The sequence below is a fragment of the Aureococcus anophagefferens genome (assembly GCF_000186865.1).
Source record: "Aureococcus anophagefferens unplaced genomic scaffold AURANscaffold_14, whole genome shotgun sequence".
In the NCBI taxonomy this organism is placed as follows: domain Eukaryota; class Pelagophyceae; order Pelagomonadales; family Pelagomonadaceae; genus Aureococcus; species Aureococcus anophagefferens.
Genome location: NW_008705574.1, coordinates 431,010 through 448,487, shown reverse-complemented (window position 1 = coordinate 448,487; position 17,478 = coordinate 431,010). Strand labels below are relative to the sequence as shown.

The window sequence follows — 17,478 nt, the reverse complement described above, 5'->3', positions numbered from 1 at the left end:
ACAGCGCCTTCGGCGAGCGCACGCAGACGGCCTACCTCGCGCCGTTGCTCGAGGCCTTCGACGCCCCGGAGCGCGGCGGCCTTCGCCGCGCTCGCCGCGTCGTCGAAGGCCTCGAGCAACGGCGCGAGGTAGGCCGTCTGCGTGCGCACGCAGAAGGCGCTGTGGTCGAACTTGGCCCGCTTCGCGGCGACGTCGTCGTCCTTCGCGTGCGGGTCCTTGGCGCGGCCGGCCGCCTTCTCCGCGGCCTCGAGCTTGCGCTTCCGCGCGAAGTAGTCCATGACGAGGTCGTGGCGGTGCTTCGCCACGTCCTCGATGCGCCGCGCGCACTCGAGCACGCTCCCTAGACCGCCGAGAGCCCAGCCCTTGAGGAGCTGGCCGCGGACGGCCCGGTCCTTCGCGCCCGCGACGGCCTCCGCGACGGCCTTCGTGTCGTCGGCGCCCGCGGGCGGGCTGCCGCCCCAGTCCACGGCGCCGGCGTCGTCGTAGCAGGCGACCAGGTCCAGCAGCGCCTCGTCCGCGCTCCGCGTCAAATTCCCGTACGCCTCCGCGCGCTTCAGCAGCTCGGCGACGTCCGCCGCCGTCGCGCGGAACCGCGCGAGCTCCTCGTCGACGTCGCCCGTGTTCTCGTCCTTCTCGGCCTTGGACAGGCCCAGCTTCTGCATCGCGCTCTCCTCGAGGCGCCGCCGCCAGGCGCTCGACCCGATGCCCCCGGCCATCTTGTCGGGCTTGTCCTTGTCCGGCTCGTCCTCCTTGTCCTTCTTCTTGCCGAAGCCCATCTTCAGGCCCTTCATCTTCGAGCCCATGCCCTTCATGGTCGAGTGTGCGTTCGGCAGCGCTGCCCAATGCGACGGCCAGACGCTCTCCCGGCCTTTTATTGCCACTTCACAAACAGCGAGTAACTTTTAATTAAAAACATCCTCAAGCATGGTGTTGCAAATCCTGTCAAGCATGGTGTTGCAAATCCTGCTGCTGAGCGCGGCCGCCACCGCTTTCGTGTCTCCACATGCGCGCGCACGCGCGCCGGCGAGCGCGCTGCGCGCCGTCCCGGCCCAGGACTGGACCGCCGGCTGCGAGACGTTCACGTGGGAGAGCTATGCTATTCGCTACTGCAAGGAGCAGGGCAAAGCAAAAGGGTGATTCAACGCCGCTTCAACGTGAGTGTTCCGCGCGCGCGCGTTTCGGAAATAGCACCCACGCTTCGAGAGCGCTCCGAGAGATGATCGCTCGTCCAAAAATCAGCCGAAACGACGGAAAACGGCCGAGATAGGAGCCTTTGAAGTTGGGAATTTCGCACCCTTTTGCTGCCCAGGCAAGGAGGGCGCCGGCCCGCCGCTCGTGCTGCTCCACGGCTTCGGCAGCTCCCTGGAGACCTGGCGCGCGAACGCGCCCGCGTTGGTCGACGCGGGCTACAGCGTCTACCGCCTCGACTTCCTCGGCCTCGGCCTCAGCGAGAAGGCGCCGGGTCCCTACAGCATCGAGCGCTGGGCGAGGCAGGTCGGCGCGTTCCTCGACGACCAACGCCTCGACGCGCCCGTGCTCGTGGGCAACTCCATCGGCTCGCTCGTCGCGCTGCAGGTCGCGTCGGAGCGGCGGGTCCGCGGCCTGCTGCTCAACAACTGCGCGGGCGGCATGAACAGCAAGTTCAGCGGCCGGGAGCCGTCGTTCACGCCGCTCCAGCAGGCCGTCACCCAGGTCGCCTTCGCCGTCATCGACGCGTTGCTGGCGCGGGAAACGCTCGCGCGGTTCATCTTCGACGGGGTGCGGTCGCCGGAGAACGTGCGCCGGGTGCTCGGCAACGTCTACGTCGACGGCGACCGCGTCGACGCCACGCTCGTCGACAGCACGCTCCTGCCGGCGGAGGACCCGAGGGCGCTCGCGGTCTTCGTCGACATCCTCACGGGCGACCCGGGCCCGCGGCCCGGGGATCTGGTCGAGCGGACGGACGCGCCGATCCACTGCTTCTGGGGCGACGCGGACCTGCTGACGCCCCTCGACGGGCCCACGGGCCTGCTGTTCCGCGGGCTCGCCGACGCCGGCCGGTGCTCGCTGACGATCGCGAACGCGGGGCACGTGCCCCACGACGACGCGCCGGCCGCCGCGAACGCGGACTACGTCGCGTGGCTTAGGACGCTCGCCTAGCGCCGCTCCGTAGTGAGCTCGGATTTACAAGGGTGATGAGAGGGGGCGAGGACGTGGGTGGTGGCGGCCGGCGGCCGGCGGCGCGGCGCCGGCCGGCCGTCCGCCGTTTTTTTCGTGAGTTCGGGGCCGCGGCGGGGGTGGGGCGGGGCGGGCGGGGGCGCGCGCGCCGCCTAGCAGCAGCCGCCGCCGCCCTTGGTGTCGATCTGCTGGCCCTTGGAGATGTTGACCTTCGTCTGGGCCGCGGGCGTCGGCTGCGTCTGCATCCACTTTCTGATCTGGCCGGCCATGGTCGTGAAGGCCTTCTCGACGTTGGTCGAGTTCTTGGCCGACGTCTCGAGGTACTGGATGCCCAGGGAGTCCGCGAACTCCTGCGCCTGCTCGGTCGGCACGGCCCGCTTCGACGCGAGGTCGCACTTGTTGCCCACGAGGAGCTTCTTCACGTTCTGGCAGGCGTACCGGTCGATCTCGTGGAGCCACTGCTTCACGTTCATGAACGACTCCTGGTCCGTGACGTCGAAGACGACGATGATGCCGTGCGCGCCGCGGTAGTACGACGACGTGATCGTCCGGAACCGCTCCTGGCCTGCGGAGGCGGGGGGCGGCGCGTGGCGCGGGGCGGGCGCGGGGGTCGGTAGGGGGCGGGCGCGCGGGCGGCGCGGGGGGCGGGCGGGCGGGGCGGGGGGGTCCCGGGGCCGCGCGCGGCGCCGCGGCGGTTCGGAGGTCCGGCGGACGCGGCGCGCGCGCCCGCGGTGTCCCAGATCTGGAGCTTGATCGTCTTCCCCTCGAGCTCGATGGTCCGGATCTTGAAGTCGACGCCGATGGTCGAGATGTAGGACTCGGTGTAGGTGTCGTCGGCAAAGCGGAGCAGCAAGCACGACTTGCCCACGCCGGAGTCGCCGATGAGCAGCAGCTTGAACAGGTAGTCGTACTCGCTGTTCATGGTGCCCGGCCGCGGTCGTCGGGACGCCTCCGAACGCTCCTGATCGCGACCTGGGCGCGGGCGGCGGCGTGCGCAAGGAACCCGCGACGCGAGTCGAATACCGAGTTGGCTCGATGATGAACCACGAGTGAGCGGCCAATACGTTCGCCGGGGTCGAAGCGTACACGCGGCGTTCGGCGTGCGTTCGGGACGTCCTCGAGAGCCGTCGCAGCCGCTGTCCGCGATCCGCAGCACGCGGAGCCGACCCCCTGCGCGCCGCGCCCCCGCCTCTCGCCGCCGCCCGGTCACAGTCCCCCACACGGCTCCGGGAGACGTATGCGGCGCAGATTCGACGGGCAAATTTTATTCGACGAGTCAAGGAGGGATACGCTCTCTCTCTCTCTCTATCGGCGTCCGGGGAAGACAAAGAAGCCGCGATGCGGGCGCCTCGAAAGGATACGTGATACCTTGCCCACCGAGGCTGCCCATTTTTGACGACGCAAGCCCGCTGCCTGCTCGATAACATGATGAAGTCGGTCGTTTTCGCGCTCTCCCTCGCCGTCGCGTCGGCGGCGAACCTCCGCGCCTCCGCGGAGCCCAAGGCCGAGGCGCGACGCGGCGTCCGACGAACCGCGGGGCGCCCGGGGCCGCCGCCGCCGCCGGCCGCGAACGCGCCCTGGAACGCCCGCGGGCGGCGCGGCGCCGGCGGCGGCGGGGGCGCTCGCGGCCGCCCCGCCGGCGCTCCGGGGGACGGGGGCGCGAGATGCGCGCACGACGCTCACCGTTTCGTTTCTAGGTCCTCGTGTCGTCGGACAACTTCGACGACATCGTCACGTCGGATTCCGCCGTCTGGGTCGTCAACTTCTACGACAGCGCCGCGCCGGAGACGGAGAAGTGGGCGTCGACCTGGACGAGCCTCAAGTCCGAGATCCAGGAGGTCAAGTTCGCGTCCGTCGACGTCGAGTCGAAGAAGGGCCTGAAACTCGCGAAGGACCTCGGCCTCGCGGGCTCGATGCCCGTCGTCGCCATGGTCAACCACAAGGACGGCGCCGAGCCCGTCGTCCTCATGAAGGGCGAGGTCCAGCAGCTCACGCGCATCCGCAAGAAGGTGCTCCACAACACGAAGGACCTCCACAAGGTCGCGGGCTACTGGCAGAAGGAGAAGGCGAACTAGGCTGGTCGCCCCCGAACATCCCCGCACCTCGCCCGCTCCCCCGCCCCCCTTAACAAGCCCCTGAATGTAGCCGCCGCTCCACGCGCCGTCGCTGGAAGAGGGCAGAACGATTCAACGCCCCCGGGCGCGTGAAACAAGCCGCTTAACACGTCTAGCCGATGGTCGGCGCGGACTCCGGGCGCATGGCCATGTCCGTGTTCTCGTTCGCGTCGAAGGAGCCGTCGTCGACGAAGGCGACGGCCGCGGTCGCCGCGGTCATGTCGAGGGGCTCGCGGAAGTTCTTGTTGATGACCTTGCCCTCGGGCAGGCCCACGTTCGTCGCCGCCTCGCGCTTGATGGCGTCGGCCGCGTTGATGATCTCGTCCGCGCACATGAGCCCCGACTTCGTCGCGCCCTCCATGGAGTCGATGTAGTCCTGGTAGGTGTAGGACCCCGCGAGGAAGAAGTTGGGGATGGGCGTCGCCTGGCTCGGGCGGAACTTGTCCTGGCCCGGCTTCTCGCGGTAGAGCGACTGGCCGAGCTTGACGACGTTCGACCACGTGCACTTCAGCTCCCGCGACGACGGGAAGAGCCTGTGCATCTGGTCGAGCGTGTCCTGGACGATGACGTCGTCGGGCCTGTTGTACGCCCGCGAGTCCATGACGGCCTGCATGAGCGACCCCTCGCCCTCCTTGTAGTACTCGCCCGGCGACGTCAGCGCCAGGTCCGCGAAGCAGGAGAACTCCGCGTCCGCGGAGTAGAGCAGGTTGTCGATGCCCGGCGCGCGGCCGTCGCTCAGGTCGCCGGACACGTCGTGCATCTTGTGGCCGTCCCGGAGCTCCGTGACCCAGCCGTCGAAGCGCAGCTGGACGGTCGCGATGGGCACGGCGTCGAGCTCGTAGATGTTGTCGAAGGCCGGGAACTGGCGGAAGGGCTTGGGCAGCACCTTCTTCACGCCCGGCAGGTCGCAGGCGCAGACCACGGCGTCGAACTCGCGGAGCTCGTTGCGCACCTGGAGGCCCGTGATCTTCGACGGCAGGCCGTCGGCGCCCGTCTCGTACGCGATGTCGCGGATCGCCGTCCGCAGGTGGATCGTCGCGCCGCGGTCCTCGAGGTACTTGACGATGGGGTCGTGGAGGAACGTCTGCGGCGACCCGTCGAGCATGCGCAGCACCGACGCCTCCGTGCGGATCGCGAAGAGCATGAAGATCGTGAGCATGCACCGCGCGGAGATCTTGTCGCAGTCGATGAAGCCCAGCGCGTAGGCGATGGGGTCCCACATGCGGTCGATGGACCCCCGCGACCCGCCGAGGCCCGTGAACCACTCCGTGAACGTCATGTCGTCCAGGTCGCGGACCATGTCCATGCCTACCACGCGCGTCGGTAAGAATTTTTCATCGTTTTTGCGGTCAAAATCTCTCGAAAATCGTCACGGATGCAGGACGCTGGTCCATGCCGCCGTCGAAGTCGACGAGCGCGCGGACGATGGGGCTCGTGCCCAGCCGCAGCGCGTTCACGGCCTTGTCGCCCCAGCCGAGCTGCTCCGTGCGCGCGAAGGCCTGGAGCCCGGACACGGGCGCGCCCACGGGGAAGCGGAAGTCGAGCGCGCCGAGGTCGCCGCCGTCGTTGACGAACGTGTGGATGTGCTCCTTCATGCGGAGCAGGTCGTAGGACCCCGTGCGCTCCATGATGCCGAAGAGGTTGTAGTAGCAGCCGAAGAAGACGTGCAGCCCCATCTCGATGTGGTTCCCCTCCTTGTCGATCCACGAGCTCACCTTGCCGCCGACGAACGGCCGCAGCTCGAAGAGCTCGACGTCGTGGCCCGCGTCCAGCAGGTCCATGGCGCAGATCATGCCCGCGAGGCCCGCGCCGACGATGCCCACCTTGAGCTTCGACTCCGACACGACCCCGGGGCCGTCCCGCGCGCGGGCGCGCAGGTCCTTGTTGAGGAAGGCGTCGTTGCCCACCTGCTTCTTCGCCGACGCGCTCTTGATCTCCGGCTCGAGCGTCGCGGCGCGCGGCGGCGCGCCGCGGCGCGACGCGACGGAGCGCGCCACCGGCGCCCGGAGGGCGCCGACGGACGCGCCCAGGAGGGCGATCTGCACGAGGCGCATCATAGCTGGCCGGTCGATCAGAGCTTCAACAGCACCTTCGACTGCACAGTGCCTCTTTAGCCCCACCCCAGCGGCATGGATGCTAGCAGCCCCGGTCTCGAGACCATGATGGACCGCTAAGCAATCGATGGTGCGCTCGATCGTGCTCGCCGCGCTCGCGGCGCGCGCGGCCGCCATGAGTTGGAGTTTGCCGGCGGCGCTCGTGGACGACGACGCCCACGCCGTCTTCGGCGACGGCCTCACGATCCACGTGCACCTCGAGGCCGACGAGCGCGCCGCGTTGATCTACGTCGACGGCGCGCTCGCGCTCGAGCTGCCGGACAAGCGCTGGGCGCTGCTCTCGGAGCCGCCCTGCGAGGAGGGCACGGCGCCGCGGTGGACGTCGGGCGTGCTCCCCGTCGAACGCAACGGTGCACGTCGAGGTCGCGGTCCACGCGCTGCGCTGCGACGGCGGCGGCGTCTTCGGCGGCGCCGCGACCGTGGCCGTCGTCGTCGACGACGAGGACTGCGACGAGGACGTCACGGTCGTCGACGCGTTCACCTACTGGGACGAGCGCGACCACGTCGCGACGCGGCGGAGGGAACTGGCGGGTTTGGCGGACGTCCACGTCGCCGTCGAGGGCGACCGGTCCTTCCGCGGGGCCCCCAAGGCTTCCCCGCCCCTGGAGAGCTTCGGCAACGTCGTCGTCCACGCGACGGCGCTGAAGCCGCCGGCGCCGGGCGAGGACGAGCCCGACTACTTCGACCGCGAGGCCGCGCAGCGCGACGGCATCGCCGACGCCCTCGAGGCGCTGGGCGACGCCCTGGGCCTCGACGGCGACGACCTCGTCCTCGTCGGCGACGTCGACGAGGTGCCGTCCGCGCGCGCCGTCGCGGCGCTGCGGCGCGTTGCGGCGTGCGACAAGCGGCGCGCGCGGCGCGGCGAACCGCGGCTCCTCGGCACGCCGGCGACGCTGGCCATGACGCACCACCAGTACGCCGTCGACTGGGCCATGCCCCAGGCCTGGAGCCCCTTCTACGCGTGCCGCGTCCGCGACCTCGTCGGCGAGGCCGCGCGGTTCTCGCCGAACGAGGGCCGCTTCGTGTCGCTCCAGTCCGCGGAGGACTTCGAGTCCGTCGGGTCGGCGTCCTGGCTCTTCGCCGGCGCGGACAAGAGCCGCTTCCGCAACCAGAGCGTCCAGACCGAGTTCCGGAGCCTACTCCGCGACGGCGGCTGGCACCTGTCGTACTTCCCGCGCGACGCCGGCGGCGCGCCGGACGAGGCCGCGCGGCTCGACGGCGTGCTCGCGGGCCTCCGCGCCAAGCTGACGACGTTCAGCCACAGCCACTGGGGCGACGCCATCCTCGGCGGCGGCGCCTGCGCGTCGGACGCGCAGCTCCGCGAGGACGCGACGCTCGGGAGGACGCTCCACGAGGTCGAGTTCCGCTGCCGGGACCGGGCCAGGACGAAGGGCAACGTCGGCGTGGGCTGGGCGTCCCTGGACCGCTGGCACCTCGCCTACGCCGGGACGAGCCGCGTGCCCGCGGGGCTCGGGCCCTTCCACCGCGCGGACCCGCCGAAACGCGCGCACCGGGGCAGGAAAAGGGTGATTCAACGTCGCTTCAACGTGAGTGTTCCGCGCGCGCGTTCCAGAGAAAGCATCCACGCTTCGAGAGCGCTCCGAGGGATGATCGCTCGTCCCAAAATCAGCCGAAACGAGTCGAAAACGGCCGACAGAGAAGCCTTTGAAGTTGGGAATTTCGCACTCTTTTCCTGCCCAGGCGCGCACGTCGAGATCCATCTGGACGGCTTCGTCCAGGCCTACTGGCTCGAGGCGGCGGCGTTCCACGACGAGGCGTCGGGCCGCTTCGACGACTTCGCCTACCGGGAGGCGGCGCGGCGCGCGGCGTCGCTCGTCTGCTGCTCCTTCGGCCAGCCGCCGCTCGGCGCCGGGCCGACATCACATCTTCAACCCGACTTCAATGCGCGCGTATGCGACGGTTCCGACGCGAGGCTTTCTGCCGTGCTTCGAGAACTCGACACGAGCGATCGATTCGTCCGAAGATCAGCCGAATCGACTTCGATGTGACCGAGCTCGAGAGGTTTGAAGTTTGGCTGGAAGAACCCAACCAGTGGTTGATTTCGGCACAGGCTCGGCGACCTGACCTTCGACTGCGCGACGCGGATGCGGAAGCGGTTCGCCGACTCGGCGCGGCGGCTCTTCGGCGGCGGGTTCTCCCGGTCCTGCGGGCCCGTCGCCGACGACGCCGCGCTGGCGTCCGCGGCCGCGGCGGCCGTCGCGGCCGCGGCGGCGTCGCCCGCGGCGGCCGCCGCGGACGCCGTCGAGGCCTGGGCGCGGCGCCGCTGCGCGGGGCGCGGCGGCTGCTGCGAGGCGACGGCCCTGGCCCACGCGGGCGCCGCGGCCCTCGACGCCGCCGCCGCGGCGGGCGCGCGCGCGCGGCGGCTCGAGGAGCCGAGCGAGCTGCGGAACGTCGTCTCGGGCGCCGTCGAGCGCTTCGCGCCCGCGCCGGCGTCGCCCGTGCTCCCGCAGGCCGTCGCGGCCTGCCGGCGCTTCCTCGGCGGCGACGTCGAGGACTGCGGCGCGCGCCTCGCCGAGGACGCGCTGGCCCGCTTCGCGGCGCAGGGCCGCGGCGACCGGGGCCCCGCGCGGCTCTTCGCGGCGCTCGCGACGCGGCCGCGGACCGCCGGCGGCGGCGCCACCGCGCTCGGCGCGGCCGCGGCGGCGCTCGCGGCCGCGCGGCGCCCGGCGCCGGCGCCCGGCGCGCGCGTGGCCCTCGCGGCGCTCGCGTTCGCCGACCGCCACGACGTCGTGCTCAAGGCCGCGTACGCGGCCGCGGTCCGCGACGCGCTCGTCGGCGGCGGACCGGACCGCGACGCCGCGCGGCCCCTCGTCGCCGTGCTCCGCGGCGCCTACGTGCGGTCCCTCGAGGCCTGGAACGGCTGCCGCCTGTGTGGAAATCAACCGCTGGTTTGGGGGGTCCCCACCAAACTTCAGAACTCTCTATCTCAATCAAATCGAAGTCGATTCGGCTGATTTTTAGACGAATCAATTGCTCTCGTCGAGTTCTCGAAGCACAGCGAAAGATTCTGGTCCAAATCGTTCGATTACGCGCACATTGAAGTCGGGTTGAGGATTTGATTTCCACACAGGCTGCCGCGAGTCGTGCACGCTCGACTCGAGCCTCGACACGTGCGTCGTCAAGGACGGCTGCGACACCTTCGCGGCGGACTTCGAGGCGCTGGTCGTCGCCGTCGTCGGCGGCGCGGCCGTCCCGCCCGTGAAACTCCACTGGGACCCCGGCGCGGCGGGCTCCCGCCTCGCCGTCGTCCGCGACGGCGCGCACCGCGTCGCCGCGCGCCTCGCGGACCGCGCGGGCGACGTCGCCGCGGCGCTGGGCCCGCCCCTCGCCGACGGCGCGCTGGCCTGGTGGCGGGCGCAGACGTGGGACGCGGCCTTTTTTCGCGACGCGGCGCGCGGAGGCGCGGCGCGCGCGGACGCGGACGCCGCGCTGGCGATCCTCCGCTGGGTCGACGGCGGCGGCTTCTCCGCGGGGCACGTGACCGTCGCCGTGCTCTGGCCCGCGGCCTACGCCCTGCCGGGCGCCCTGGGCGCCTGGCGCGCGTGCGTCGCCGCCGCGGGCGGCGAGGAGCTCCTGGGCCGCGACGTCGCGTGGACGGCGCAGGGCGCGCGCGTGCTCGCGGAGCACTGCTACGGCGACGCGCCCTGGCTCGACTACAAGGTCGCGTCCTGCTTCCCCGGGCCGTCGCGCGTCGCGCGCGTCTCCGCGTCGCGGTTCCCCGCGCGCGCGTGGGCCGACGAGGCCAAGGCCGCGTTCCGGACCTGGTACGAGGCGCGGCCGGCCTTCGCGGGCGACGCCAAGGCCGCGGTCCACGTCGCCGACGGCGTCGACGACGCCCTCGGGCTCGCGGGCCTCGGCCTCAACGCGCACTCCAGGGCAGCAAAAGAGAGCGAAATTCCCAACTTCAAAGGCTGATATCTCGGCCGTTTTCCACTCGTTTCGGCTGATTTTTGGACGAGCGATCATCTCTCGGAACGGTCTCGAAGCGTGGATGCTTTTTCCGGAACGCGCGCGCGCGGAACACTCACATTGAAGCGACGTTGAATCACCCTTTTGCTGCCCAGGCGCACTCGGCGGACCTCGCGAACCTCGGGGCTCCCGCCGTCGCCCGGGACCTCGCGGCGCGCCTCGCCGCGAGCCTCCGCGGCGCGGCGGAGGGCGCGGCGCCGCCGCCCGTCGGCGCCGCCGACGCCGGCGGCGCGGCGCGCGCGCTCGGCCGCGTCGTCGTCGACTCGGGCGCGGCGCTCGCGGCCTGGGGCCTCCGGCCGCCGCCGGCGCCGGCCGCGGAGGTCGACGTCGTCGGCGACGGCGCCCTCGGCGCCGGCGAACCGACGGACGCCGGGGCCGGGCCCTTCGCCGCGCCGCGGAGCGCGCGCCTCGACGACCACGGGCCGGACTCGCCGTGGTTCGACCGCTACTTCGTCGCCGACGCCGCGACGCTCGTGCACGACCCCCTCGCGCACGCGCGCCTCTACGGGCTCAAGATCGCGGCCGTGCCCGTGCTCACGTCCCAGTACGAGCGGCGGGCCGGGGCGGCGCTCCCGGGCTCCAAGGACTCCTGGAAGGCCGCGGCGGACCTCGACGCTCTGCGCGAATTCGCGGAGCGGCACCCGGGCGGCTGGCCCGCCGGGCCCGCGGCCCTGGGGACCTACACGGACACGTGCGACGCGGTCCTCGCGCGGCCCTGGGCCGAGATCACGACCGAGCGCCGGGAGCTGCCGGAGGACCAGGACGGCGCGCGGTACTGGTAAAGTTTCCGAGTCGGCCGCGGGGGGTGAGGCTCGAGCGCGAGGAGACGTCCTCGCGTGCGGCACCGCGGACACGGCCGCGAGTCCGGAACGCCAAGGGGGGTCGAAGAGAGCGACTCGCCGGAGATGCTCGCTCGATTTGCCACAGTCGTCGGGACATCAAGCATCATCGTTTCGGCGAAACTTTCGCGTGCGACGCGGGCTTGGGGGGGTGCGTTTTAAGGCTTGTTTCGTGTTGCCCGCTCACTTCGCTCTCGACATCATGCTGCGCCGCCTCAAGAAGTTCGCGGTCTGCTCTTCGGTGATCGTCGCTGGCCAGGCCTCTCGCGTCGACGACGCGCCCTTCGCCGGGCAAGATGAGTCCGAGGACGCCAAGGGCCTGCTCCGTCGACTCTCCGAGTGCGAGGACGCTTCCTACGTCCAGATCTTCGACCGGTGCATCGACCCGGATACGACGAAGCTGCGAGTTCACCCCGCGTCCCCGACGCCCGGCGCGGCGCGCGACCGCCCCTCGGCGTCGCAGGGACCTCTGGAACAACGGGATCACCGGCCCGATCCCGACCGAGATCGGCCTGCTCACGGCGCTGAAGAAGCTGCGAGTTCCCCCCGCGTCCCCGACGCCCGGCGCGGCGCGCGACCTCGACGTCACAGGGACCTCGGCTACAACATGTTCAGCACGATCCCGACCGAGATCGGCATGCTCACGGCGCTGAAATACCTGCGAGTTCCCCCCGCGTCCCCGACGCCCGGCGCGGCGCGCGACCGACCCTCGGCGTCGTAGAGACCTCTACTACAACGAGATCGCCGGCCCGCTCCCGACCGAGATCGGCCTGCTCACGGCGCTGACGTTCGTGCGAGTTCCCCCCGCGTCCCCGACGCCCGACGCGCCGCGCGACCGCCCCTCGGCCTCGCAGGAGCCTCGACTACAACGAGATCGACACGATCCCGACCGAGATCGGCGAGCTCGCGGCGCTGGAGGGCCTGCGAGTTCCCCCCGCGTCCCCGACGCCCGGCGCGGCGCGCGACCGCCCAACGGCGTCGCAGGTACCTCGACAGCAACAAGATCAACGGCCCGATCCCGACCGAGATCGGCCAGCTCACGGCGCTGGAGGAGCTGCGAGTTCCCCCCGCGTCCCCGACGCCCGGCGCGGCGCGCGACCGCGCCTCGGCGTCGTAGGTACCTCAACAAAAACAAGATCACCGGCACGTTCCCGCTCGCCCTCTGCGACGTCGAGTACTGTTCCGCCAAGTCCGGCAACGACCTCGTCGCGCCGTGCGGCACGAAGGGCTGCTGCGATCTCGAGAAGGGGGAAACCTGCTCCTCGTCCGGCGGCGGCGACGCGTGTTCGGGACTCGCCAAGAAGACCTGCAAGAAGACCGCGGGCTGCGCGTACAAGAAGAAAACGTGCAGCTCCTCGTGCTCCGAGCTGTCGAAGGGCAAGTGCAAGAAGACCGACGGCTGCGACTACAAGAAGAAGCAGTGCAGCGCCGCCTCGTCGTGCTCCGGACTGTCGAAGAAAGAGTGCAAGACGACCGACGGCTGCGACTACAAGAAGAAGCAGTGCAGCGCCGCCTCGTCGTGCTCCGGACTGTCGAAGAAAGAGTGCAAGACGACCGACGGCTGCGACTACAAGAAGAAGCAGTGCAGCGCCGCCTCGTCGTGCTCCGGACTGTCGAAGAAAGAGTGCAAGACGACCGACGGCTGCAAGTACGAGAAAAAGAAGGACAAGTGCCTCGCCAAGTAGTGCGCCCTAGGGCCTGAGAAGAAGCTCGGCGAGGTCTCAAACACCGCCGCCCGCCGAGGCCCGCGTCGGGCCACCAGCCCGCCAACAGGCAAATAGGAGATTATATTATACGAGTACCTCCGCCCGCGTCCGCGCTGGGCGCTGGCCTCCAGAGGGGATTTCGGAGGAGCTACGCGTGAGCAGAGGGTCGTAGATCCGCGTCCTACGACCGGAGCTTGACCGCCGCGGCGGCGTCGTCGCGCGCGGCGACGTCGAGCGCGGCGCCGGGCGTCGACGCGGTCTCGATCGCGCCGTCGCGCGGGAACGCGCGCGCGTCGAAGCGGCGCGACGCCAGCGGCGGGGCCCGGGGGATCTCGGCGAGACGGCGCGAGACGAGCGCCTTGCCGAACGTTTCGTAGAGGGAGAGCGTGATCGCGGCGAGCGGCGCGAGGAAGGCGACGCGCGGGACGACGCCCTTCATCAACGCCGCCGCGCCCTCCTCGTTCACGATGGCGGCGAACGTGCCGGCGATGCCGCCCGCGCCGCCGCCCGTCATGAGGCGCGTCTTGACGACGTCGACGGGCGTCATGATGACGGCCGCGGTCGTGCCGGCGAGCGCGCCGAGCGCGAGCTTCTCGCGATTGCCGGGCGCGCGGCCGGCGATCGACTCGTAGTATTTTTTCGCCTGCCCGAAGAACATGAACGAGAGCGCGTTCCACGGCACGTCGCGCGAGATGGTCGCGAAATAGCCGCGGTAGAGGCCCCGGGGACCCTCGGTCCTCATGAGCGTCCTGACGCCCGCGACGACGTTCGGGTAGACGTCGGCCTGCACGCGCTGCTTGAGGACCTCCTTCGGGACGAGGACCAGCGACGCGCCGAGCGCGCCGAAGGCGCCGCAGGACATCTCGGGCAGCGCGCCCGTCATGTGTCGCCGCGCGAAGCGCTCCTTGGCCCACTCGTAGCACGTGAACTGCAACGCGCCGGCGGGGATGGCGAGCGCGAACTGCGGCGTGATGCCCTTGAGGAACGTCCGCGGCGCGAGGGCCGACGTGATGGATTTGGCCTGCAGCCGCGTGCGCATCACGTCGATCGGGTGGAGGCAGGTCTGCGCGACCGCGCGCGCGCCCGAGCCGGCGGCCATCCGGTCCGTAAAGGTCATCTGCGACCGCCACGACTTGCCGTCGACCGCGACGACGGCTCTGCTCGCGCGAGAGGACGCCACGCGCGCGTCCGCCGCCGCGAACGCGAGCGCCGCGAGCGAAACCACGAGCCTCATTGGGGTGCACGGCTGATCGTGCCCGCCTCGTTGCGGAACCAGAGGAGCTCGTCCGTGTCGCGGTCGCCGACGACGACTGGTGAGAACCTCGTGAGATTGATGAAACGTCAGGACACGCGCAAGTCGCCGAAGTCCAGTGGCAGCTCCTGTACGCCTCCGCCCTAGTCGTGTCCCCGTGGCTCTCCCTACGCCTCTCCTCGCCGTTCTCCCTCCCTTGATTCCTCCCTGTGCCGCGGCTAACTGGCAACAGGCGCGTATCTAGTATCGCCTAATGCGCTAGATACTGGTGAGTTTAGGCGAAGTGGCCGTCGAGGGCCGCGAGGACCGCGGCCCAGACGTCCTCGCGCGGCGCGGACACGGCCGCGAGGGCGCCGGCCATGGTGCCCGGCGCCGCGGCGATGTCGAGCTCCTCCTCGCTGGCGCAGTGGAAGACGCCCATCATCTCGCTGCAGCCGAGCCGGGTCGGCAGCGCGGGGCACCGCTCGCGCGACCGCGCGAAGACGTAGACCGCGTCGCCGAGGCCGCAGACGTTGTGCGGCGACCCTTGATCCGCCAGGGCCCCCACGACGGCCGCGAGGCCCGCGCCGAGGAGGTCCGCGTCGCGCGACCGGAGCCGGACCGTCGCCACGCCGTAGTCGAGGACCGCGACGTCGAGCGCGGCGCCGGGCGTCGACACGGTCGCGATGGCCCCGTCGCGTTCGAACACTTTTGTGTCGAAGCGGCGCGACGCGAGCGGCGGGGCCCGTTCGCAGGCGTAGGGCGCGAGGCTCGGCCACGCGTGGCAGTGGCAGTGGTTCTGGCTCGCGCCGGCTCCGACGCTGTTGAAGCACACGACCATCGTCGCGTTCGTCGACAGCGAGAGCGCGGCGAGGTCGAAGGCGTCGGCCCGCGTGAGCGCCTGCGCGCGCCAGTTGCGCTCGTCGTCGATCGTCGGCAGCAGCAGGAAGTGGCCGCGGGCGTCGCAGGGCGACACGTTGTCTGCGCGGGACGGACGAGTCGCGCCGTCGTTGTCAAACGCGGGGCGCGGCGTCGCGCGGTAGCAGTCCCACGAGGCGCGCAGGTAGGTCGCGGACTCGGTCGCGCCCTCGCCGGTCGAGGCCGCCGCGGGTCCGAACTTCGCAGCTCGCGGCCGCAGCTGCAGCCTCAGGTCGCCGGCCACGAGCGACCCGGGCTCGTAGGCCGGCGGCCGGCAGCTCGACGGCCCCGCGGCGGTCTCGAACGCCGGCGCCGGGCGCAGCGTCCGCACGAGCTGCAGCTGCGCCCGGAACGGGCCGTCGTCGCGCGCGGCGACGCCGGAGCCGCCGTCGAGCGCTTCGCTCAGCTCGAGCGCTCGCGCGCTCGTACCGCGCACGAAGAAACGGAAGTCGTCGCCGTCGAGCTCGACGCCGTAGGTCGCCGCGTCGCTGGCGGCTTCCACAGCGCCGTCGGCGACGAGGCCGTGCCACCGCGTGGACAAATCGATGCCAGCGATGCGGTAGTGCGCTGGTGCGATCGCTGCGGACATGGGCAACAATAGCAGCGCGCAAATTCGCGCAGTTCCGAGGCCCATCGCGCTGCACTACGGCAACGATAGCAGCGCGCAAATTCGCGCGATAGAGGGCGAGAATCGGCCGCCCATGCTCTCGCACTACTGCAACCAAATTTTGTTGAGTTTTTTTGTGGCAAAAAGAGATCAAAAAGATGGAGCCGGCCACAAAATGATTGATGTTTTTAGGTAGTGATGGTGCTTGCCAGAGCGCAAGCATGACGCCTCGACTCCAGCTCCTCGTTGCGTGCGCTGTGCGCGCCGCTGCGGCGTCGACTTGCGGCTCGTGCTGCCGGAATGCGTCGTCGGACGCGCCGCTGCACGTCGGCGTCATCGGCGCCGGTTTCGCCGGCTTGGGCGCAGCTCAGAGGCTCACCGAGCGGGGCTGCGCGGTCACCATCCTCGAGGCCCGCGACCGCGTCGGCGGCCGCGCCGAGACGCGCGCCGTCGGCGACTACGGCATCGACCTCGGTCCCATGTGGCTGCACGGCGTCCGGCGGCACCCGCTGCGCCCCTACGTCGAGCGGTACGGCATGACGCTGCGGCGGTCCGACTACGACTCCGCGATCGCCTACAACGGCAGCAGGAAGATAAACAGCGACACCGTGGACGCTTGGTACGACGCCTGGGACCGTGTCGTCTACCCGATCGTCGAGCGGCAGCAGGACGACACCGACGAGGACTCGGACCTCGCGTCCGCGATCTACGAAGCGGCGCGGAGCGCCGGCGCCCGCGCCGGCGCGCTGGCACACGCCGCCGTGCTGTCGTTCCTCGTCGTCGACAACATCGCGTTGGACGCCGCGGCCGACGCCGAGGACCTCTCCCTCTGGTGGTGGGACGCGGACAGCTGGCTCGACGACGACGTCGAGGACTCGGAGGACTCCGTGCTGCGGGAGGGCTACGGCACCCTCGCGGCCCGCATCGCCGCGGACGGCAACGCGACGGTGCTCCTCGAGCGCGTCGTCGACGGCGCGCGCGCGGAGGGCGACGGCGTCGTCGTGAGCGCCGCCGGCACCGACCTCGCGTTCGACCGCGTCGTCGTCGCGCTGCCCCTCGGCGTGCTCCAGGGCGGCGCCGTGGCCTTCTCGCCGCCCCTCGACGCCGCGGCGCTGGGAGCTCGGGGCGCCGGCGCCGCGGAGAAGTACGTGCTCGTGTTCGACGGCGCGTTCTGGCCCGACGAAGACTTTTTGTACACGTTGGAGCCGGCGCTCGAGTGGCTCAACCTCGACCGGGCGCTCGGAGTGCCGGGGTTGGCGTGCTTCACCGCGGGCGCGCTGGCGACGGAGCTCGGGGCCAAGTCCGACGCCGAGAAGCAGGCCTGGCTCGTCGAACGGCTGGAGGCGATGTTCCCGGACGAGACCTTCGCCGTCGTCGCCGCGGCCTTCTCCGAGTGGCACTCGGACGAGCGGACGCGCGGCGGCTGGTCCTACGTGAAGCCGGGCACGGACTACCCGTCGAACCACGCCGCGCTCTCGCGCCCCGTGCTCGGCGGTCGGGGGTTTCTCGCGGGCGAGTACGTCTCGAACTATTTCGGGACCGTCCACGGCGCCTGGCTCTCCGGCGAGGCCGCGGCAGATCTCGCAGTCGACGGCGCCGCGGGAAGCGACGACGACGACGACGACGACAGTCTGGACCTCGGCCTCGTCCTCGGCGTTTCGGCGGCCGCGGCGCTGGCGGCCGTCGCCGCGTGCCTCTACGTCCGCAAGCGGAGCAGTCGAAGCGGCGGGCTCCCCCCCGCCGCAGACGACGGCGTACTCCTCGCCATCAACGCCGGCGACAATAGCCGGGGACAATGCTAA

At 71.0% G+C, this 17,478-nt stretch overlaps 4 protein-coding genes across 4 annotated transcripts; 2 read left to right on the top strand and 2 right to left on the bottom strand.

Annotated features, from left to right (window-relative positions):
- Positions 1-2,150: 2,150 nt before the first annotated feature.
- AURANDRAFT_71930 (hypothetical protein) lies at positions 2,151-5,571 on the bottom strand (the record flags this gene model as incomplete). Its single annotated transcript, XM_009040211.1, has 4 exons — positions 2,151-2,717; positions 2,954-3,118; positions 4,260-4,323; positions 4,406-5,571. The coding sequence occupies 4 exons, from the start codon at positions 5,569-5,571 to the stop codon at positions 2,310-2,312; spliced, it is 1,803 nt and encodes a 600-aa protein (XP_009038459.1).
- Positions 5,572-6,452: 881 nt separating this feature from the next.
- AURANDRAFT_71929 (hypothetical protein) lies at positions 6,453-13,025 on the top strand (the record flags this gene model as incomplete). Its single annotated transcript, XM_009040338.1, has 11 exons — positions 6,453-6,722; positions 6,748-7,921; positions 8,087-8,213; positions 8,457-9,277; positions 9,477-10,213; positions 10,471-11,147; positions 11,936-12,007; positions 12,069-12,152; positions 12,199-12,270; positions 12,332-12,769; positions 12,851-13,025. Coding segments are annotated over 11 exons (4,538 nt in total), but the record flags the coding sequence as incomplete, so codon positions are not given.
- A 214-nt stretch (positions 13,026-13,239) lies between these two features.
- On the bottom strand, positions 13,240-13,773 carry AURANDRAFT_15008 (hypothetical protein; the record flags this gene model as incomplete). The annotated part of the gene is made up of 1 exon (XM_009040210.1): positions 13,240-13,773. A coding segment is annotated over one exon (534 nt), but the record flags the coding sequence as incomplete, so codon positions are not given.
- Positions 13,774-15,897: 2,124 nt separating this feature from the next.
- AURANDRAFT_65354 (hypothetical protein) lies at positions 15,898-17,478 on the top strand (the record flags this gene model as incomplete). Its single annotated transcript, XM_009040339.1, has 1 exon — positions 15,898-17,478. One exon carries the CDS (start codon positions 15,898-15,900, stop codon positions 17,476-17,478), a length of 1,581 nt encoding a protein of 526 aa, XP_009038587.1.